This window comes from Geotrypetes seraphini, chromosome 8 (assembly GCF_902459505.1).
Source record: "Geotrypetes seraphini chromosome 8, aGeoSer1.1, whole genome shotgun sequence".
NCBI classification, from domain to species: domain Eukaryota; kingdom Metazoa; phylum Chordata; class Amphibia; order Gymnophiona; family Dermophiidae; genus Geotrypetes; species Geotrypetes seraphini.
The window spans coordinates 127854969-127879129 of record NC_047091.1 but is presented as its reverse complement, the minus strand read 5'-3'; the positions used below and the strand labels follow the sequence as shown (position 1 = coordinate 127879129).

At 42.9% G+C, this 24161-nt stretch overlaps 1 protein-coding gene across 2 annotated transcripts in view; it reads left to right on the top strand.

Moving 5' to 3' along the window:
• Positions 1-24161, top strand: part of GCN1 (GCN1 activator of EIF2AK4) — a 324708-nt gene that overhangs the window by 178369 nt on the left and 122178 nt on the right. For both annotated transcript variants that reach the window (XM_033954090.1, XM_033954088.1), the window contains exons 35-38: positions 6098-6219; positions 11122-11236; positions 12813-12992; positions 20052-20272. In XM_033954090.1, coding sequence (XP_033809981.1) covers positions 6098-6219; positions 11122-11236; positions 12813-12992; positions 20052-20272 — 638 coding nt within the window. The remainder of the gene's footprint in view (positions 1-6097; positions 6220-11121; positions 11237-12812; positions 12993-20051; positions 20273-24161) is intronic.

Sequence of the window (24161 nt, the reverse complement as noted above, 5' to 3'; positions counted from 1 at the left end):
ATGTGCAGTCTTCCCTGATTTTAGTGTAGGGCTGTTGGATCTTGTTTAAATTGGCCTTCTTGTCCCCATTTGTGGTGCCAGATTGAGCATGGAGGGTCTGTCTGACATCGGGGGTGCCACACTTGATGGGTCAAGTCCCTCCCCCCATTTCCCCCACCTGCCCAAGTTTTTACTTTAGAGGGGTCTCAGGTGTAAGCCTTGCCACTGATACCAGCAAGGCATATAGCTTTGAGAGCAAGTGGGGTCTGTTCAATTGTTTTGGCCTTGTGCAAGGCTTACCTTCAGGCGGCTGGGGGTCCTGTTTCCTCCCATGGATTTTCTGGGGGGAGGAGGGGTTGCCTTCTGCAGCCACCCACATTTGGCCCCCCCTCAGCGCCGGTTCCGACCCAATTCCCCCCTGCTCAGCCTCCTGCTCAGGATATTCCAAATATCCTGATGCTTAGGAAAATAGTACTCATGCAGTAGAAGGCGCCGGAAATGCCTTTTTAATTTGCATGCTCCATGGCTCGCCTGTATCCCATCTTTGAACTCTCCTGTTGTGGATGTGGTGGTCTTGGCCATTGCGCATCAGCATACGCTGCTGGTTGAGGGTAGCTCGGCTTTACGGGACTCTGAGGATCGTAGGATAGTCTCTTCTTAGGCAGAGTTTTGACGTGGCTCCATGGTGGACCAGGCAGCAATGTGTGGCGGTCTGGTGGCTTGAGCTTGTTTTCGGTGGTCCGAGTGTGTTCTTGACAGGGAGTTTGATGACTGGTCATTGGTGGATCACGAGGTAGCTAAGATTGCGCTGGGCATATCTTATCTCTCAGATGCCATGTATGATCTGCTAAGAGCTTCGGTCAAGTCCATGGCTCTTGGAGTGGCCATTCGCCATACTCTGTGGCTCAGGGGTTGGTCGGCAGATGTAGCGTCTAAGGCTAAGCTTATGAAATTTCCATTTTGGGGGTCTTTCTTGTTTTGCAAGGCTCTGGATAAGTTGGTTCAGATTTTGACTGACTCTGAGGTACCCCGCCTTCCTGAGGACCGTGCTTGCCCGCCTTTGTGGGGGTGTTGCTCGGGGGCGTTTCGCATGATTTTCGCCATTTCCGCCCTGGTCGAGGGGCGGCATCCTTTCTTTCCACTGTTTCTTCCAGGGGCCGTTTCTTTCAGCACATGCAGTCCTTTCAGGGGGGCCCGCTGAGGGTGGCATGATTCCGCCGGTGGCCCCTCCACCGCCCACCCAGAGCAGTGACTCCTTGCGGGTTCTTCCCCTGAGGCCGGTAGGCGCCCGGTTGCAAGAGTTTTGCCAGGGGTGGGCAACGATCACAACGGGTCAGTGGGTCCTGGAGGTGATTCAGGACAGATTTGCTCTGGAGTTTTCCCGGTCCTTGCCAGATTGTTTCCTCTCTTCTCCTTCTCAGGTAGCTTTGAAGAAGCGGGTGTTTCGTCAGATACTACAAAGGTTGCTCGACCTCAAAGCAGTGGTTTCAGTGCCTCCTTGGGAGTTTCACACCAGCAGGTATTCCATTACCTTCGTGGTGCCCAAGAAAGAGGGGTCTTTTCAACTCTTTTTAGATCTGAAGGAGTTCAACAGGCGCTCTGGGTGCCATCTTTTCATATGGAGATCCTGAGATCTGTCATACTGGCAGTCCAGACTGGGGAATTCCTGATTTCTCTGGATATGATGGAGGCCTACCTGCATGTACTGATTCAAGCCTCCCATCAGCGTTTCCTTCACTTTGCAATTTTGGGAAAGCACTATCAGTTTTGTGTGCTTCTATTTGGTCTGGCCATGGCTCTGCAGACTTTCACCAAGATTATGGTGGTGGTGATGGTTGCGGCAGCCTTACTCAAGGAAGGCATCCTGGTTCATCCCTATCTGGACGACTGGTTAATTCAAGCAAAGTCCTTTCAGGAGATCTCCCGGGCTACAACTCAGGTTGTGGAGTTCCTGTAGTCGCTGGGGTGGGTGGTCAACTTATCCAAGAGCTGGAGCCTGGAGTACCTTGGGGTGGTCTTCAACACCAGCTTAGAGAGAGTCTTCCTTCCAGAGGCCCGAGTATGCAAATTGCAGTTGCAGGTTCGCTTTTTGATGGGTTATTGGTATCCTTGGGTGCAGGATTTTCTGCAGGTCTTGGGGTCGATGGCAGCCTCCCTGGACGTAGTTAGATGGGCTCAGGCTCACGCTCACATGCATCCACTTCAGTATGCTCTTCAACGATGGTGGTCACCTCAGATACACGATCTGGACTCTCCTGTTCTTTTTAGGGGATCGAACATAAGAATAACCTTACTGGGTCAGACCAATGGTCCATCAAGCCCAGTAGCCCGTTCTCAAGTTGGCCAATCCAGATTACTAGTACCTGGCCAAAATCCAAGGTGTAGCAATATTCCATGCTACCAATACAGGGCAACTAAACTATAAGCTCCTCTACGTTTGCCAAAAGGTGCTTAAAAAGATACAAAAAGGAGGCAAAAAATGTCAATAAGGACTCTATGAGTGTGTCTATCAGCTAATCACTCCTAACAAACCAAACCACACAGGTACCAAATATCAATTGAAGGATAGGGGCGCTCTCAGTGTGAGGTTGTTAGCGACGGGAGAACAAACTCCAGCGCTTCCACTTACAAAGACGGAGGTGAATCACCCCGCCTGCACACCATCATCGGGCGTCCCTAGTGTGCAAAATCAACTGTGCAGAATTAATAACAATAAATAAGTCACAAACAGTGAACTAGTGAGAGAGTGAATCAAACTGAAAACCCACTCATAGAGTCCTCCCCAGCCTAATCCCCAAGATACAAAATGAAACCACAGCCAACTTAGCTTTTTAAAGCGAGCCAAATGAAGTCAATGAGCATTGCAGGAGACCAGAATAGTCATAGGATCAATACAGGGCAAGCAGTGGCTTCCCCCATATCTTTCTCAATAACAGACTATGGACTTTTCCTCCAGGAACTTGTCCAAACTTTTCTTAAAACCAGCTACGCTAGCTGCTCTTACCGCATCCTCTGACAACGCGTTTCCAGAGCTTAACTATTCTCTGAGTGAAAAAAAATTTCCTCCTATTGGTTTTAAGAGTACTTCCCTGTAACTTCATCGAGTGTCCCCTAGTCTTTGTAATTTTTGACGGAGTGAAAAATCGATCCACTTGTACCCGTTTTACTCCAATCAGGATTTTGTAGACTTCAATCATACCTCCCCTCAGCTGTCTCTTTTCCAAGCTGAAGAGCCCTAACCATTTTAGTCTTTCCTTATACAAGAGGAGTTCCATCCCCTTTACCATTTTGGTCGCTCTTCTTTGCACCTTTTCTAGTGCCACTATATCTTTCTTGAGATAAGGAGACCAGAATTGAACGCAATACTCCAAATGAGGTCACACCATCGAGCGATACAGGGGCATTATAACATTCTTAGTCTTGTTAACCATCCCTTTTAAAATAATTCCCAGCATCCTGTTTGCTTTTTTGGCCGCCATTAGGTGGAAGATTTCATCATATTGTCTACAATGGCACCCAGATCCTTTTCTTGGGTGCTAACCCCCAAGGTGGACCCTAGAATATGGTAACTGTGATTCAGGTTATTCTTCCCAATGTGCATCACTTTGCATTTGTCCACATTAAATTTCATCTGCCACTTGGCTGCCCAGTCTTCCAATTTCCTAAGGTCCGCCTACAATTTCTCACAATCTGCATGTGTTGGTTTGTTGCAGCCTCCGCTGGTGGCTATAGTCTTCCAATCTGGTACAGGGAATGAGTCTGGATCAGCCTCTGTGGACAATGCTTATTACGGACACCAGTCTCCTCAGTTGGGGAGCTCGATGTCTCAGCCACTCGGCTCAGGGCAGTGGAGGAGGCGTCCTGGTTGATCAATGCTTTGGAGACCAGAGCCATTCGGTTGGCATTGCTAGCATTCCAGACATTGCTGGCGGGCAAGTTGGTTCGGGTTCTCTTGGACAATGCCACGGTGGTGGCTTACGTCAGTCGTCAGGAGGGAACCAAGAATCATCTGGTAATGCAGGAGGCTTCTCTGCTCATGGCCCTGGCAGAGACTTATCTTCTGGATATCTCGGCTTCCCACATAGCAGGAGTGGAGAATGTCCAAGTGGACTTCCTTAGTCGTCATATGCTAGATCCCGGAGAATGGTGTCTCAGTCCCGCAGCCTTCAAGTTAATAGTACAGACTTGGGGTCAGCCAGTCATGGACCTGATGGCACGAGTGTCAATACCAAAACACCCTGGTTCTTCAGTCGGCGCATGGATGTTCAGGCTGAGGGGCTGGATGCTCTTGTACTGCCTTGTCCAGCCTTTTCATGTCAATCAGTCCGTGGTCCTCCCAGTCTTGGATAGTCGGGAGGGCTCTTCAGAGCAGAGGCAGTTGTGCAAGTTGGATGTCTGTTGGGTTCTTCGCTCTTATGTTCAGCGGATCCAGGAGTTCCAGAAGTCGGATCATCTTTTTGTCCTCTTAGTGGGTCCTCATAAGGGGGATGGCGCTTCCAAGGCTACCATTGCACACTGGATCAAGGAGACTATCGCTTCCACATACGTTCTTCAGAAGAAGCCTGTTCTGGAATTTCTCAAGGCTCATTCCACTCGAGGTAGCTTCTTGGGATGAGTCTTCTCTGGTGCCTCCAGTGGATATCTGTAAAGCTGTGGTTTGGTCTTCTCTGTATTCCTTTGTGCAACACTACTGTGTGGATGTTCAGGTGCATCAGGACGTGGTGTTCGGTGAGCATGTTTTGGTGGCGACCCTCAGGGGTCCCATCCATGATGGTTACGTCCCATCAGTGAACTGTACTGGTCTGGAGAGGTGCTAAAGAAGGAGAAATTAAGTTCTTACCTGCTAATCTGTTGTTTTTGCGGGATTCGCTTGAAGAGTGTGATTTTTATTTTTATTTTTTTCTCCCTGCGGATTCTAGTATTTTTATAGGGTCAGAGAGATTAAAAAAAACAGCGGCTTTGGCTCAGCTGGCGAGCTGTGGGAACGTCTGCTGAAGGGGCTTTTTCTATGCAATTTCCAACAGTCTTGTTCTATGTTAGTTGTAACTCCTGTTAGGAGTGTTGTTACTGTTATAATTAGCACTTTTTAGTTCTACTTGGCTATTCGGCAGACTGGTTGTATTAGGGGGGAAGCAAGCTACTTGTATTATAGCCAAAAGGTTTTGTCTCAGTCTCCACCTGCTGGTCATGGTGAGCTATTGCCATCAGTGAACTGTACCAGTCTGGAGAATCTAAAAGAAAGAAAATTAGCAGGTAAGAACCTAATTTCTCCTTTATTTCCTCAACTTTAATGATATTCAAAGCCTCTTTGAAATGTTTAATTAACTAAATCTTAGATAAAAGCCCTCTTTATAGAAATTTAAAAATCAGAAATTTCTTGCTGTCAAGGAATTTTCCAGCCCCACTTGCTTAAAGTAGAGATGCTGTTGATTGCCAAGGACCATCATCAGACTACAAATTAAACATGTGAGGTTCCTTAATTTGGAGTCTCTTCAACAAGGGAAAGTGGCATAAATGACCAAGTGTCTATCCTCTTTTATTGTGGATTTAGTTCTCTTGTCAACAGTCCAAACATCTTTCAATATCACTTCTTTAAATTCAGAGGTATTTTTTAAAATCAAATTCTCCTCTTGAACAACTGCTTTGGCACCAGAACCACATCCCCTCTTCCTGACGAGGGTTCAGCAAGAACAGTTGCCCCAAGACTCACACCAACAACACACTCTGGAGAAGCAGAATATATATTCTGGAGAAGCAGACTATATATTCCAAAGAAGCACTAGATAAAAGGGATAGAGTTCTTCGGCAGAGCTGATAGATGCTCTTTCAATGGAGGAAATTAGCAGAATTATCACTGAATATGCAGGACCCGTAATCATATTTATCCACAAGGCTTCATGCATTAGGATGATATGATCTCTTCAGCTTCCTGATAGATGCTCTTGGTTTAATCCTAAGATCCCTTTTAACAAGTTAAGTCTTCTTGATATTCAGTCATTTTCAATTGAAAGAGAAAATTTTTGATTTCCAGATGGATAGAATGCATGTTTTGTGTTGCTGATTCTAGTTTTGTGTGTCCTCATCTTGGTTGATAGTGTGTTCTGTATTTTGTACTCAGGAGCTCTCTTTGCCTTTGAGATGCTGTGTAACATGCTAGGGAAGCTGTTTGAGCCCTATGTGGTCCATGTGCTACCCCACCTGCTGCTCTGCTTTGGAGATGGGAACCAGTATGTGCGAGAGGTTAGTAAAGATCTAAAATTATAATTGTTACTCTTAGTTTGTTTATTTGGCTATGGTCAAAATGGTGTACAATCTATTATTTTAGTTTAAAGATAGATTAGCATACATTTAACACACACTCATTCAAGAGGGAAGGGTTTTGTGCTCTCCCCATTGCAGGGGCCTGACAGGTCATCTCAAGAAAATTAATTCTAGTGCAATGTGTCTAGTGGTCCTGAACGATGGGGTTTTGCATGTGAACCTGCAAATTGCTTGCAGAAAATTGTCAATCATCTTTTCAACTCTGCCTTCTTCACAGGGAGCTGCTTTTGCTCCCTCAATTTGTTTTCTGCAAGCAAGTTGCTCAGAGGTGTTTCTGCTCTGCAGTTTTATTATTTTCAGGTATTTTTTCTAAGTCTTTGGTTTGAGGCTTGGTGCCCAGAGGTTCTCACTTGTTGGACCTCTTCCTAGGAAAAAGCACAGACTCGGGCTGCTGAAGTCTGCTGCTAGCAGGATCAGCTGTAAATGACACTTAGCAAGCTAGCCTCCTTTTGTCTTTTGGAAGCTTAGGGGCCATCCCTTGTATAGCTGCTCGTATCCCTGATTTAGAGAAGATTTTGAGTGCAGGCTGTTTGGCTCCTTCTCGGCTTGGCTAGGATTAATAGTGGTTCTCCCACCCTTCGCAATGAGATTTTCTGGGGATTGACAGCACAAAGACCAGGTTCGTTCAGCGAATCTGTGAGGCAGAGCTCTTCTACATTTATTCTAGCTGAATTCCTATGCTGAAGCAGGTAAGCATCATATGGCACAGTGAATAAGGCTATTATAGTCTATGGGAAAAATTGGGGGGGGGAGGGGTCCTCAAAAGTCAAATTTGAAGGTTTTTGCACTCAGAGCCTACAGTAGGTTCCCCTCTAAAACCCCTTTTCCTGTGTTTTTTGTCCTTCAGGAAAGTCTCCATGGGCTGTTTTTTTTTGGCATGATTTTGCTGGCAGCGGCCATCTTGGATTTTAAACTATCTTTTTTTTAAAGTCTCCATCTGCCTCAGAACTCCTCAATGTTGCTTAAAATCGACAGGGTTAGATCCCTCAGGCCTTGCTTACCTCTATATTATACCCAGTTTCCACTGGATGGCCACCTGAGGAGTGTCCCATGTCCCACATGTGTGTGGAGTGCATGGGAGAGGGGCTGGAGCCTTGGCTCATCCTTCTCAGAGTCCACCAGAGCTGGGGATTTGCTGCAGGTACATTCCCAGGGGAAGAGACCCTTTCCAGAGCCCTCCGAAGGTGTGTTGGCCAAATGCAGATACACAGGGGCTACAGAGCCCAGGAGGACCGGCAAGGGGTCCTCACAAGGCTTCATCACAGATTTTGTGAGTCTCATATAAAAACATGATGGCAGATAAAGGCCAAATGGCCCATCTAGTCTGCCCATTTATTTGCACTGCCCAGGATCCTCAGTGTCTGCTTGCAGTGCACCAGAGGCAGTGACACAGGGGAGCTTTCCTCAGTATGCTCCTCAGCTAGACGAGGATACAGGCTTTGGATCCAGAGGTTCATAGACTGGGAGGATGGAAAATCCAATTCCATGCCACTGTTGTCCCAGGATGAAGTTTTGCTGGCAGAGTCCGGTTCTTTCCATGAGAGTGGCAGTCAAGAAGTGTCAATGGCCCTGGACCAGGGGGAAGACCCCACGATGCGGCAGCTTTTCAAAGCCTCTGTACTTTCGGGCATTATTTCTGCTTCGCTGAGTGAATTGAAGCTGGAAGTTCCTCCAGCGTCTCATTGTTTAGTTATGAGCAGTTCTGTTGCTCCGACTGCATGTTTTCCCTCACATCCAGACATCACAAAACGGATCATGGACCACTGGGAGTCTCCATAGGGGTCCTGGCGGGTGGCTAAGGCTATGGCCAAGCTTTATCTGATGGCTTTGGATTTCCAGCAGCTGTTTGTTTAGCTGAAGATGGATTCGCTGGTGTGAAGTTAAAGGATTCTCAGGATCGTAAAGTGGATGTGCTCCTCAAGAGGCAACTTTTGAAGCCTTGGCCCTAGAAATAAAGCAGCAGCGGCTTGAGCCTCAGTCCCGAAGGATGTCGTCAATCCCCAAATGCTCTTATCAGGGGTGAATTATATAGTGGACGCTCTGTATGATATCATTAGAGTTATGAATAAGGCCTCGGCCTATGCTATCTCTGTTCAATGGATGCTCTTGATCAGACAGTGGGTAGGAGATTTTGTCTCTAAAGCCAAGCTGAGCAGGGCTTCCCTTTCAGGGCCATATGCTATTTGGCAAGGGTCTGGATGATCTGATGGCAAGTGTTGCAGATCATCGTCCCAAGGTCTTGCCAGTAGTAACATGTCATCAATAATTTTTCAAATCCCTTCCCGCTTATCCCCCCAATCCACCCTCACATTCCAAAACCAACCCCTCTTACTATCATTCACATATTCAACTAAGGCACCCTACCTTAGCATCTTATGCTGAGTCCATTTAAAAGGGAAGCTTTCTCTCATCCTTTCCTCCTGTTGTGGGTCCAGCCATATCTTCAAAATTTCAGATTGGCCATATTAACAATAAAACTGGACAGTCTCCTATATTTTCTCAGCTCCCAGATGAACAGTGGTAGTGAAATATGGGGTTGACCTACCATAAAGAGAATATCATAAGCAAATAAAGTTATTCTGTGATCCTTGGCTCCCTGTATTTAGCCCCTTAATATCCAGGCTGCTCAGAATCCTATCCGACCAAAGGGCAAAGCTAATAGGCAGCCTTGCCTTGTATCTCTCCCCAGTCCAAAAAATTTTGAGTACCCACCATTCATTTTCACACGGGCTTTGGGCTGTCTTTAGAGTTGTTACCTTATTTTACTGAAGTTTTATTAGTTTTAGGATGTTAGATAATTGTAATGAGTCAATGTATTATGTTGTCTTGATTATGTGTATTCTCTTTGTAAACCGCTTAGGTTTTAAGCGATGTAGACATTTTTAAAATAAATAAATAAATATCTATTTTTAGAAATCTTTTTTTTTATATATAAATCTTTATTCATTTTACATCATACAAGTGTAACACTAAATAACAATTGAAATTGAATACATCACTTGAATCACTATTATATTCAACATTAAAACATTAAAATTTTAACCCACTCCCTCACATCCCAACCATAAACCTATGCAATCACAAACCTCATATACAATATTCTTTACTATTGATCTAAACATTTGATACGATTCTTAAATCCCTCCCCCCACCCCCTCCTTTGTATTGTATTTATAATGGAAAAATGGTATCTATTCATTACAATATCTTATCAATGGCCCCCAGATCTCATTAAATTTATTATAATTCTCTCTTTGTATAGCAATTGCTCTTTCCATTTTATAAATGTGACACAATGAATTCCACCAGAAGCAGTAATTGAGTCTACTCCAATTTTTCCAATTAAATGTGATTTGCTGTATTTTTAGGAATCCTGTTCTAAATCCCATGTTTTCCAACCTTTTAAACATAAAAATCCAGGCCTCTTGATTGAAAGCCTTCAAATTTAGGCTTACCTACTAATTTGCTTTTCTCGAGTCTTTTACCAGACTAGTCCAGAACCTATCTAGAAAACTAAGGTGCTGAAAGGTTTTCTGATAAAAATATAATAATAATAATAATTAAATAAATAAATAAGAGAATGAAACTGGAGTGACATTATGGAATTCACTGGTAAGACAGTTGAGAAAATGTGCTGATAGAGGAACTTTTATGAAACACCTCAAAACACAATTGTTTGTCAATGCTTTTTAATAGGGTCTGATTTGTCCTGTTCAAGGAATTACTGTGCATTTAAATTTTAGATGATTTGTTCCTTTTTTGTGCTGTTTCACATATGTGCATATTTTGTAAATGCTTAGGAATTAGACGATATAGAAATTCTTAAAATAAATAAATAAATACAAACTTACATTGTGACACAATTTCCCATTTCCTCCGAACTACCAAAGGGGGGGTCCCCCCATCATCACCAGTGTGCCTCTGATCCCTGATGACTAGTAGGCTGGATGTGCTTTCCTTCTGCCCAATGTGAGGCATAGGAATTAGAACCCCACCCTTTAACACAACTCATCTGAGGTTTACCTTCCCCCTGGGACCCCAACTCACTCTATACAGCCTCTGAGGCAGGGGTGAGAGGGAATTGCTGCTGCTTCCATTGCCTTCTAGACCCTCTTGAGTTAATTTGGGGTCTGGTGGGAAGGGCCAAGGCTGACCCTCAGATTAATTGCATTAAGGGACAAGTTTCACATTTCTATGCCCTGCATGGGGTGGGGAGGGGAGAGCCTTTTCAGCCCAATAGCCACCAGGGTTTGTAGAGAAGTCTGAGGCCCTATTTGCCTGTTGGGAAATGAGCCATTGTGTCACTTTGTATGTATTTCAATCTTGTTTTAATTCTTTTGTTGGCTGTTGCCTGGAAGTCCATATTATTTAAAGGTGCTTACAAAGCTTTTATATACAATATTGACTAGATTCCCAGCTTGCAGAGGAAATAGGGTCAGGCTCGAAAATATTTCTCTGCCTCCATATACTATCAGGGGGACCTAACCCATTTGTCCGAACTGGAATGGTATGAAAGGAAATTTAGCATTTAAGTCTAAATGTAACCATTTAGTCATTTTCTGGTTATTGTTATACCAGATATTCAGCTCAGACTAATTTGAGCTGAATATTCAGTTAATTTTCCTTGCCCATGGCAGGCTCTTAGTAAATGGCTCTAGATTTCAGTCTTTTAGGAAATTGAGATGTATAATAGTCTTGGTGGTCTTCAGAGTTTGTGGCTTTTGTTCAGATACTTTGGCCAGGGTTGGGTACAGTTGTAATTTTAAAGAGGTGGAATAAACTAGATTTTTTTCCCTCCCTGCCCTCACCCCCTTCTCTAAGGCTGCAGATGAATGTGCCAAGGCTGTGATGAGTAACTTAAGTGCCCATGGTGTAAAGCTTGTCCTGCCATCTCTCCTGGTAGCTCTTGAGGAAGAATCCTGGAGAACCAAAGCTGGTATGAAATTGTCCATATTTGAAACACAAAGGTCTGTAGCTATGAGTTTCACCATTTTTTGTCACAAAATTCTTTACTGGTTAAAAATAATAATAAACTAGTTTTATAAATTGCTCATACCTTTTTAAGTTCAGAGTGGTTTACTGGTCATTTCCAGGAATTTACAATACTCATCAAGAACATGAATATCAGATCAGTCAAAAAGTTAGACACTAAGGTAGAAGCATCTATAACAAATTTTTAAACAAATTGGTTTTAATATTTCAGTGGAATAAAATGTAAGAAGCACAGGATCTGAGAATGAAAGAAATTTCTTTTCCTAGTTTAGCAGCTTGGTAAGAGAGTACCTTTTCAAAGAGCATTAATTTTTTAATGTCTCTGGGAGAGGGAAAGAAAAATTATTAGCTTAAATCTCTAGGGCTTTTAAATCCATTCTTTAACTGAAATTGAAAATAGAAATAACGCGGTACCATAGCTCAGAGAACTTTATACATGAAGCAAGGTAACTTAAAAGAATCCTATCTTCTACTAGAAGCCAATGGGATCTTAAAAAAGAAGATGTTATTTTGTCAGATTTATGCAAAGAATAGATCATGCGTAGTGCCATATTTTGTGTGGTTTTATTTAATTGCTTTGAGCAGCCTACACAGGCCACATTGCAGTAATCAAGCTGTTTGCAACTCCGCTCATTGCATCCTTCCAGAGAAGGTTTCAGCTCCCGACACACAGACAGTGGTTGAAAGTAATTCCTAGCTCTCTTTACTGTGAATCCTGTCTGGGGGTGTTAAGTTATTCCAAACTTACCTGGGTTTCATGTTAGGGAACAGTGGGATTCTCAACCTCACCTCACATTTATTCCATCCTGGGGAAAATGACATCAGGATTCCCAGTTCCCCTCAGCCTTACTTTTCAGTGGGGTAGTGCAATGGGATTCTTAGTCCCTTCATATTGACTAAACAATTAAATTATTGTAGGCTGCAGTTTGTTGAGATCAGTGTTTGGCATTATAGAAAATAAAATCCATCAGTTCTAGTTCCCCAAAAGTCTTTGAAAAATAACCATTCATAAGTGCATGAGAGAGGATATTACGTAGTGCACTGTACACTAGAGAAAGCTAGTACACTCATCACAAAACAGTTTAAATGCACTTGGATATGGAATATTTTGTGGAATTAAGCCACTGCAATTTTTCCCGGCTCCTGAGTTGATCATTTATGGTTGCATAAAATACAATTGCAAGAAAATCCTGGGTTGGTGGATTTTCTGAAGCATCTTCCACTGTTCTTATAGTGGTAGTTTGTTGTTTGTTCTTTTTTGTTTTTAGGTTAAACATTTTTTGAGTAATTACATACAAAACAGACTTAACAGCCATAATAAAATGTAGGTCAAATTTTTCAACAATAACACTACATTTCTCCCCCCTACATACCTTACCTGACTTATTGCTCATAAGAAAAACAAAACATTGTATTAAATATCACCTTGAAGCTTTTGAACAGAAATGTGATAACAGAAGATATCTCCACTAACTATACAAAAGATATGGTTATTTTTGTTTTGTTTTTAACATTTGTAGGGTCTGTGGAATTACTAGGTGCTATGGCATATTGTGCTCCTAAACAGTTGTCTTCTTGTCTGCCAAACATTGTACCAAAGCTCACAGAAGTCCTGACAGACTCACATGTGAAAGTGCAGAAGGCTGGGCAACAGGCTTTGAGACAGATTGGCTCTGTTATCAGGAATCCAGAGATCCTGGGTAAGATCTTTTGTTGTTTCATGAATAGCAGGTTTTAAGACACATCGGTGCTTTGCTAATGAACCTATTATGAAACATTGGTTCTTTTTTTTTCTTTTTCTTTTTGTAACCCTCTTTGCCAGTCAGAAAAGCTGGATGAAAGTTTTTTTTGTTCGTAACATTTTGTTGGATTTTTCACAAAATAGCATTTAACACCAACTAGTAATAAAACAAATCCAGTATAACATTTTTGTATTATCTGCAAACCCCTTCTCCCCCAGTCTAGCCCTTCCCATGAGACATTTCAGTTTATGCCAAAGCTTACAACACTTCACCCTACCCTCCCCCCCCCAAAAAAAAAAAAAAATATTCCATCTACTAATATCAGCTGGTTTGATTTCTTCACTGCACCATCATGCCTACCACAACTCATTCTACTGTACATGGGTCTGCCCAGTTATAGCTCAAATATACTTCAGCTCCTACAAAATACCACTGCTCGATTGATTTATAATGCAAAATGCTACAATCACATTATTCCTCTTCTGATACAGTTACATTGGCTCCTTATTCAATCTCGTATAAAATTCTAAATGTTTATTCTCACCTATAAAGCTTTTCTCCAGAAACAAATAGGGGATATGCAGGCACACTTGAAGGTGAAATCTTCTGACTGAGCCTGAGTGTCAGTGCTCTCTAGCTTATGGTAAGCTTTGAAGCTTACTGGGCATGTGCGGGGACCCTACTCCTAGATCCCCTCCCCTCACTCTGACAGTTTTTTTTCTTTAGCTGCTCCTGAAAGGTCACAGAATAGCGATTATTTCCTAAAAAAAACCCCAAAAAACTAAAAACCCCAAGAAGGAGGCTTTCTTTTCTCTACTTCAATAGAGCAGGCAAAAAAAAAAAAAGACCTTAAAACAGAGACGATTTTATTAGCTGTCAGCATTAGGACCACAAAGGCGCCTTTCTCCTTTCAGTGACCACAATGGATGGCGCTTCCCTCTCAGCTCCTTTTTGTGCTTGAACTCCCAACTTTGCTGCTCACTCCTTCCCCCCAGGGCCTTGTCTCAGTACTTCAGGAGGTGGGAAGCTGTTGACACTGTCGGCAAAGAAAAAGTCAGCAGAATTGGCTGGCCATAAAAAGAAGCTCCCGGTGCTGGACAGATGCTATACCCCTTCTCCACTGGCAGCAACTTCGACCGCACAGAGCTCTCTCAATGAAGCTGGAGCAGCTGTGGTGATTTATGAGGCTCCAGTGAAGGTTCCTGTGGACTCAGTCTCAGCTTTATGGTCCTCTCATGGCCTCACTCAGCAAGATTCATCGGTAAACTACAATGAGTCTCTCAAAATCTAAACGTAGAGCCTCTTCACCACCTCCTGGTCAGGACTCAGTACCTCCTAAGCGTTCCTCTCTCCCAGGTCTCTCAGAACCACCTATCCACAGATTAGACTACATTCAAACAGGCTCTAATTTTTTCTTGCTTTTATAAAAATTTATGCCGGATAGTGCATTTTTACTACACTCCTGTTCCTTCTATGCCTCTTTTAGTGTCCCAGCAATGTCCAGAATGTATAGAGCAGAGCCTTTCAGAGGGCATTACCCAGCCCACTCCTGTGGAAGTACCTCAGGACATGAATTGGGGTCCCTGCACCCCTGTTTGTTCTTCTCCAGCGCAGGATACAAATTCTCCTTTTCTTTTTTTCTTCTTGAAGATGCACTGGTTGTTCTTGATGCACTTGTCTATCGTGTTTGATACCTATTGTGATTGGATAGTGGGTGGGGGGATGCAGGGGAAGTAGTCTGTTTTCCTTTTCATTTTTTCTGTTTATCCCAGGGCTCCCCAATCCTGTAGCTTTTGTTTTCTCTATGGGTTATGGGTGAACTTAGTTTTTTGTCTTAAAATGCTCGAGGTCTGAATATGGCCATGAAGCGATAGCTGTTATTTAGAGAGGCAGGCCAGTTGAAGGCCGATGTGCTTTTTGTTCAGGAGACTCATTTGCTCCCTAGGCATGAACGGGTGCTCTTGCATAGATGTTATTTACTGGCTCTTCTAGCATCTAACTGATTCCATGCGAAGACCAAGGGGATGAGTATTTTACTATCCAAGTCCCTGCCCTAGCAGATTCAATATATAGTGGGCAATAAGGATGGCCGCTATCTTTTGGTTCAGTTGCGGGTATACCACCATGCATACACTCTGCTGAATATCTCTATGCCCCTAACTCGGCTCAAGGGGATTCTTTTGTGCAGCTCTTCCAAGTTCTGGCGATGCATGGGACTGGTACACTAATAGGTGGGGGGGGGGGGATTTTAATTTAACAATTGACCCTCTGCTCGTGTGGAAGCTTACGGACAAACTGACAGGATCCAACTGCATAGTTTTATGAATCAATGGGGGTTAGTCAACCTATAACGCACACTGCACCCGGGCTCTAAGGATTTTACTTTCCATTCTCCTAAACATAACATCTCCTCTAGAACTGATCATTGATTAGTGATGCCTCTTATATTGCAGGTGAAATGCGAATCAGCATGCAAATCTGCATTTCTCTATCTTGCTCAGTGTTCTCCCCAGAAATTTTTTCCACCGGGTGGCATGAAAAAGTAGCCGGGTGGGGTGGGTTAGGGTTAGGGATGGGGAAAATTAACCCCCTCTTTTACTAAGGTGCGCTAGCATTTTTTGCACACGCAAACCCCCACGCTAAGCGGGAAAACTAAAGCCAGCTCAATGCTGGCATTAGCATCTAGTGCACGTGGTAATTCTGCGTGCGCTAAGCGCACGCTAAAACCACTATCGCAACTTAGTAAAAGGAGCCCTAAATGTGTACTATTTTTTATTAGATTATTATTTTCCAATGCTCAATATGATTTCCTTTTTTAAGGTTGACACTTGTGCCAGAATATTTTTACTAAATTTAAGAAGTATCCAATTCTAGAAGGGAATAATTAGATATTTGCCCTCTTTCAAATAGTATAGAGGTTTAAAAAAGGGAAAGACGTTAATGAAGTCATTAGGTTCAATCTAGCCATTTATTTCTGCATGAATTTAAACAACTAAGAAAAAAAAGATAAATATAAGAAATGGCTCTACAGCAGGGGTGCCCACACTTTTTTGGCTTGTGAGCTACTTTTAAAATGAGCAAGTCAAAATAATCTACCAGCAATAAAATTTTACAAAACACAAAGCACACTGTACACAGAGAAAATGTCAGTAAGGAAGGAGGGAGGGGGCACAAACTTGGGATACAGAAGGAAGGGAGGGAAGGGGCATGAACTTGGGACATAGCATGGAAAGATAGAAGGAAAGAGATGCTGAGGTGGAGGAGGGAATAGAAAGGGAAAATGGTTGAGCATGGGTGTGAGGGAAAGAAATGGTGTACATGGGGAAAGGAAGAAAGAGGAGAATGTTTGGCATAGGAAGAGAATTGTTGGACATGTTGGTGGGAGAGGAGTAAGGTAGAGAAAGATGAGAGGGAGAAATGTTGGATGTGGTGTTGGAGAGGGAACAGTGGGACAGATGCAAGAGGGAAGAATGTTGGACCGGGTGGAGGGAATGAAGGAAGAGATGTCGCATGGTTCTGGAGAGGGGTAATAGAAGGAGAAATGTTGGGCAAGGGGCTGGTGGTAAAAGATGCTGCACACAGTCCGGGGGGGATGAGAGAGGGAGAAATGTTGGATGTGGCAGTAGAAGGAGTTGGAGCGATATACCCTGGATCCCTCTATCTTTCTTTCCTCACTCCCTTTACAGCAAGGGAAGGAATGAGAGAGAGATGGTGGACATAGCACATGGGGGTGGAGGGGAGAGGAAGAAATGCTGTGCAAGGTGGGGAGGGGTAAAATAGTGTGCTTTGTGTAGTTTAATTTTGTGGTTACCATTATGTATTATTAATAAGATTATATTGTGTGTATGTGAAAAATGAATGGAAGAAATGGCATTTACAATTAGTACTATTATTAGTATGGCGGCTGGGTCTGGGGTAGAGCCTGGGCAGTGCTTTTGGGCCCCCCAAACAAAAAAGCATTCCACTAACTGGACCTAGTGTGGGAGGAGAGATGGTAGACATGCTGGGAGGAAGGGGGACGAATGACCGCATCCCAGAAATTTTGGCATAATTTTGCATTTTCAATTTTAAAAATCCTTATCTCCAAGATGCAAACCGAGCTATTTTCTACACATAGCTATTTAAGTTTTTGCATACAGGCCCCTTATATTAGCTTTTTCACTCCTTTATATTCATATGACACAAGTTCACCATTTTTTAAGTTTTCTCTCCCTCTTTTTTCTGTGCACTCAGCATCTTGAACATCCCTGTTTACTGGTAGACATACAAATTTTGGTTAGAAATGATTCACAATTACTATGCTAACAAGAGCTAAACAAACTTTAAATAACTTTACAGTAACTTCAAATCCTGGGGGGGGGGGGGGAATACCACAGTACTACTGTACCTGCATATTTTTCCAGTAACAAATTACTAAATATAAAATAATATAAAAACATATCCACAAATGAATTTTGGTCCTTTGAAACCTAGTAATCAGTCATATCAACCATGGAGTAAGATGTCACTCACACCCCTATAAGTACAAGGCCAGACCAGTCCACCTGACTTCTACTACCGGCAACCCCCCTCGCACAATGACTCACCTACTCGAGCTCCCGGAGAGTCCTTGTTCGCTACGACGTAGGTGTGGGACAGTGTGGTAGAGAGTGCGAGGTCTGATTTTTTCAGTGTCCTGTCCTGCACCATAGGCATTCTGCGCTGCGGTGAAGTTTCCAAGCGAGAGAAGGGGAGGCTTCCCTTGCGCCGTGACTTTTTTTGCATCATTAGGCATAGGTCAGCGACGAATGAAAACTTACAACTTGCTTCGGGCCTTCCTTGTTGCCGAGTCCTGTCTTCGTGGAAACAGAAAGTAGGCAGGGCCCGGCAGCGAGAAAGGCCCAAAGCAAGTTGTAAGTTTCCATCCGTCGTTAACCAGTTTCCTGCCTGTCTCCTGCCTTAGCCCGTGGCGAACTCATGCTTCGGGGCTCTAAGGTGTGCGTGCCGGTTTCCCTTCTCTTCTTCCCCCGCCCCGGGACGTAACTTCCGGTTTCGGAGGGAAGAGGAGGGAATCCGGCACGCATACCTTAGAGCCCCGAAGCATGAGTTCGCATCTCCAAGCCGGTGAGAGATGGTATTTGGGGGGAATTTTTTTTATGTTGAGCGGCTGCAACAGCAGGATTCCTGATAGATGACAGCTGGGCGGTAATCTAAATTAGCTGGGCAGACCGCCCGGTTAAAAAGCCCTGGGGAGAACACTGTTGCTCCCTTCCTGTGCAACTCTCTGCTACATACACTTTGAATGATAAACTCGTACGAAGAATTTGATCAGAACTGAAAACCCTTTTATTTCAATCTGCCTTTGATATTTCTTAATTTACTCTCTGTTGAAGGTGCAGGTGGTGTACCATCGGAAACCAGACACTGGTTGTGATTTTATGTCTTCTCATTTTAGGAATGAATGTGTTGACTTTTCTGTAGAGATATACGGTATATGAAGTTCCTTTCTACTATATGTGATTTTATTGTAAACCTTTGATTTGTTTGGGCAACTATAGCAGTATAGTAAAATCAATAAATGGAATAATTCTACCTGCCCTGTTTCCACCCCTTTCCCCAACCCTATCTCCTCAAAATATTTGCCCATATTTTGTGATTTTAATATGATCATGGACCCTATAATACTTTAGGAGTGGTGGATATTTGTGGGATATTACATTCTTCAGAAAAGAAGTTCACACATATTGCTCAGGCACACAACTGGGCTACTAGATGGAATTATATCTTCCTAGTCACTGGTTTGGTCACGTAGAAAAGGCCAAAATAAGTCCGATAGTTATCTCTGACCATGCTACACCTTGGATTGACATAGTAAACAATCCATATTATGAAAAAAACAGTTAGATGGACTGTTTTAAAAGGTTTGTTATGATTCACAGTTTCAGATATATTTGACAGATAAATGGGAAAAGTACTGTAGGCATAATGAGGCCTATGATGACAACTTGAAACTTTTGGCAGGCTGCCAAGGCAGTGCTTTGCAGGAACTATAGCTTATATAACAAAGAAGAATAAAGAAATTGAACAAGTCCATTCTAAAATTAAAGAAAAAGATCTGTTCCAAGAATGTACGCATTTCTAATTAATCCTATACACTCTAATAAGGCAACCTATCAACAGTGCAGGTTGCCTTGAATTCATTGCTAACCACCAGGGCAACAAATCTGGGAAATTACCAGCCCATATGATTTATCCTTGGGTGAAACCTAAACACATTGACTCTGTCTTAGATGCTGAGGGTACTTGCTGTACAAGATCCAAAGAAATTTATGCAATGTTTTGAAAAGATTTTTTTTAACCAAATTGTTTAAAACTCCAGAGCAACAAACAGTTTTGGTGCAAAGGACATATGAGTCTGACCATAGGTGATATTCCTTTACTCGAGAGTTGATTGCAGAAGGATTAAATTTACATTCTTCCGCTCTGCCTCCTTCTCCAGTACTGTAAAGCCCCCTTCAATTTTTTCCTTTTGCAAGTGAGTTGAGAAGCTGTGATTCTGATCTGCTCTGATCCTTTTTTTATTTTCAGGATTTTTGGGTTTTTTTTAAATTGAGTTGGGCAGCTCTGCATGGGAAATCCGGGGGGGGAGGAGGGGTGTCTGACTTTTTTTCTGCTTTTAAGGGATTCTGGGGCTGTTGCTAAGTTCCCCTACTCCAAAAAACCTGTGACCTGCTATTGGTCTGTTAAAGATTCTGCTTCTTTTGGAATTTGAAAGAAAAAATTCCTTTTGCCTTATATTGTGCCATATACAGTATAATGATGATTTTGTGTAAACAATATTTAATGAATTGCGTACTGTGTATAAATCTTAGGGTTTTTAAAAATGAAGATTTAAAAATGAAGATTTTACAAACCCAAGAATGAAAAATGTGCTACAGCAGGATGCTTGTAATCTTATGCAAGCAATTGGGATGTCTTGTCATTTTTTGTTGTATGAATCCTTGAGATGCATAACCTTGATAATTTGCTCCTATACAGCAATCTCTCCAATTCTACTGGATGCTCTGACGGATCCTTCAAGAAAGACCCAGAAGTGTCTTCAAACCCTGCTGGATACTAAGTTTGTCCACTTTATTGATGCTCCTTCTCTGGCTCTGATAATGCCAATAGTTCAACGAGCCTTTCAAGACCGTTCCACAGACACAAGAAAAATGGCAGCTCAGATCATTGGAAACATGTATTCTCTAACAGACCAGAAGGTATGAATCAAGGAAAATACTTTAGTAAATAAGCTAGAAATATTACTCCACTGGAGATATTGCAAGTATTTGTTTTGTGGCAGATGCTACACCGATGTAAGATAATGGCCAAAGAGCCCATCCACTCTCTCTGAGATCCCACATGCCTGTCCTATGCGTCCTTGAATCCTAAGCAATGACATTGTTGCAGCTTGAGATAGATGATCCAGATGGTAGATTATTTTCTTACCATTTTTTTTGCAGACACAGTCCTTGCACACATACTTTTATAAGCCTATACTTGTGAATTCAGGACTGTGTATTGACAAGCCCACATTTAGGGCACTTCCCATCAATTGGTATTCCCTTCTTCCATAGCGTCCTTTCTACTATTATAGACCAGTGGGATAGTTGTGTCCATCAACCGGCAGGTGGAGATAGAACTCGCATGGAGAACTGTGAGATATAGGTCCTAATCCCACTCTCTGGTCCTCAGTATTTTCTAACTCCAAGAAGGTGGACAGACATAACTTTCAGCTTTGTGACTGAAGCCACTCCTGATCCAGTTGGTGACTGGCTCCCAGTTGAACTCTCTAGGGTGGTCTCTGCCTCCTTTGCAGTACCTCTTTTTCATACAGTTCTTCACTGTCAGTTTAATTTCCATCCTATAAATTCACATAGAATTTTTCTTTTTTCAACCATCTTTATTTTCTCTTCTTTATTAATTTCCAGGTACTTTAGTTAGATTGTGAGCCTTCGGGACAGTAAGGGAATTTTTTAAGTACCTTCTTACTTCTCATTTATAATCTTAATGTATATTTTCTTCAAACCGCTTAGAACCTAACGGATGTAGCGGTATATAAGAAATAAATTACATTACATTACATTACATTACCTCCTGCCCTTCGGTTCCCTCCTTTCCTGGATCTTGCAGCCTCTTCAGCCTGCTTTGTGTAAAGCAAAAGAAGAGAAGAGCAGTGCATTTGTGCTGCAGTTTTAAAGAAAAATAGAGGAAAGGAAGACAGGACAGCAAGCAGTTTACAGCCAAGCAGAGGTGAGAATCAACAGCAGGATGCCCATTCAGCCTAGACAGCAAGGGGGGGGGGGGGTCTGATGCAGCAGATCAGGCCTTGATCTCCTTTCAGCGACAGTAGCAGTTGCTGTCCGGCTTGGGAAGTCCCTTGCCAGCAGTCGTGGGGATTCTCCGTACCTGAGAGGACGGATTTCCCATTTATGCCACTCTCTTCTTTAGCTTCTTTGCTGCCTGGCCTCAGGGATTCCCTTGCCGGCAGTTAAGGGGGTCCTCATTCCAATAAAGAGATTTAATTGGTCAGCTCGGTAGCCAGTCTAGCTTTCACCCTTGACGTGTGCTTCTGCAGAATCTGCCTAGTGCTGCTCCCATGGCAAAGCTCACTAGGAGGTCTCAGGTGCATACCGAGTGGAACCAAACAAGGGATTCTGCGGTTCTAGACCATGAGCTATTCAAGCCAACAGTGCGGCCCTTAGGTTCGGAAGAAGTAGCAGCTGCTTATCAGGCCCTGGGAGAAGCGGGATTGGTGGCCTTTTTGTCTCCATGAGGTAGTGAACCTTCAACCTCTTCCCAGCTTTCCGGGTCTGTAGGACTCCCTGCCTCATTGTCTTTGGGCACGGATCACCAACAGAATCAATGTTCTCCCCAGAATTTGTACTGGCGCTGCACCTGGCTTTTTTTTTAACAGGCCCAGGCTGGGTCTGTGGTCTCTACTCAGATCCACCTAATGGACAGCCACGCAGTATCCCTAGTGCCAAAGCATTCCAGATTGAACATGCTGGATTTAGATAGCAGGGATGGGTCTAGGTCTTCTTCTCGGTCTGCCCGAGCCTCATTTTGCTTGGAGGTGGCTTCCTTTAGAGAGGCTTCTGGCCATACATTGGATGCTTTTCAGATATTTGAAGGTTTCCATTGTATTTTGTAGTTCAGATCGGTTCTTCGTCTTATGGGGCGGTCAGTGGCATGTAAGCTCTCAATAGCAAGATGGTTGAAGGAGGTGGGGGTATCTGCCTATTTACTTGATGTCTGATAAAGTGGAAGGCAGCCACACAAAACTCCCGAAGTCCTAGATTTCAAATGTGCGGACTTTAGTAGCATGGGGGAGTATCTGAAGAAAGAGCTAATAGAATTGGATGACACAAGGGAAGTTAATGGTTCATGCTAAAAGGAGCAATACAAATGCCTACAGACCTTTATGTGAGGAAAATAAAAAACAAGAGAAATAGGAAACTGATATGGTTCTCCAATTAGTGGCGGTGAAAACAAAGGCAAAAGAGTTGGCATTTGTGAAATATAAAAATACTATACTTAAAAAGAGGAGCACAAAAAAGGAATACTGGGTGAAAGTGAAAGAAGCCAAGAGACAGATACATCTAGCAAAAGCACAGGCAGAAGAGCAAATGGCTAGAAATATAAAATAAGGAAACAAAAATATTTTCAGGAATATTTGTGAAAGAAGGAAGACAAAAAACAAAATTGTGAGACTGAAAGAAGCTATGAACCGCTATGTGGAGAATGATAATAATAATAACAGTTTATATACTGCAGGACCGTGAAGTTCTATGCGGTCTACAATGATTAGAAGGTATTACAGATTGAGTGGAATAAACAAAGTTCAGAGTTAGTGAATAACAGTTCTAAAGATCATTTGTTGAAGACTAAGGGCTCCTTTTATCAAGGTGCGCTACGGGAGTTAGCATGTTGGACATTTCATCACACGCTAACACCCGCGGCAAGCCAAAACACTAACGCCTCGTCAATGGAGGCGTTATTGACTAGCGCGGCAGGCGGTTTAATGTGCGGTATTCCGCGCATTAAACCCCTACCGTACCTTGATAAAAGGAGCTCTAAGATTGTATAGGTCAGTTACCTAAGTACTTCAGTAACATATGTGTTTTTAGGCATTTCCTGAATTCCCTATAAGTAGTAGGCACGAGCACTTGTTCCAGATCTTTACCCCATAATGCTGCTGATGTGAGAAAAGATGTTGGTGATGACTTTTAAATTTACAACCTCTAACCGATGGAGAAACAAAGTTCAGATGTGAGCTTCTCCTATGTCTGTTGGTTGTGAAAGAGAAAAGGTCTGTTATATAATTAGGTGCTAAGCCGTAAAGTACCTTGAAGCAAAAACAACCAAACTTGAATTTCACACATGCCTCCATCAGCAGCCAGTGTAGAAGTCGATAGGAAAGTGTTACATGATCAAACTTCTGCAGTCCACAAAGTGGCCTAACCGCTGCATTTTGTACCAGTTGCAATCGCCGCATATTCTTCTGGGAGAGTGCCAAGTAGGCGATGTTACAATAATCAAGTTGACTCAGTATAAGGGATTGTACCAGAATTCTAAATGATGAAACATCAAAATAAGCTCTAATGGACCGAAGCTTCCAGAGGGTGAGAAAGATCTTTCTAATCAAGGAGTCTACCTGGTCTTTCATGGTCAGACTCTGGTCAAATGTTACTTCCAGTACCTTCATAGTGGGTTGAATGGGATAACTAAGGTTGTTGATGCACATTGATGCTTTAGTGTCAAGTGGGTGTGGCAATGCTATAAAAAATTTTGTTTTCTCTGAGTTTAGCTTTAGTCTGAATTCAGTCATCCATTGCTCCATCCGGTTTAGTACTTCTGTTGCTTTGGGGGGGTGACTTCTGAGATAGAGGTAGTGAATGGGATAATTATCGTGAAGTCAACAGCGTAGCTAAATAGTTTTATATCCATCTGGGACAATTGCACACCCAATGAGGACATGTAAACATTGAAGAGCAGAGGGGATAATGGTGACCCCTGTGTCATGCCAGATAAATTGCTCCATGTATCAGAGAGATCGTAGTTAAAACGGACTTGGTAGGTGCGGGATATAAGGAAACCTCAAAACCA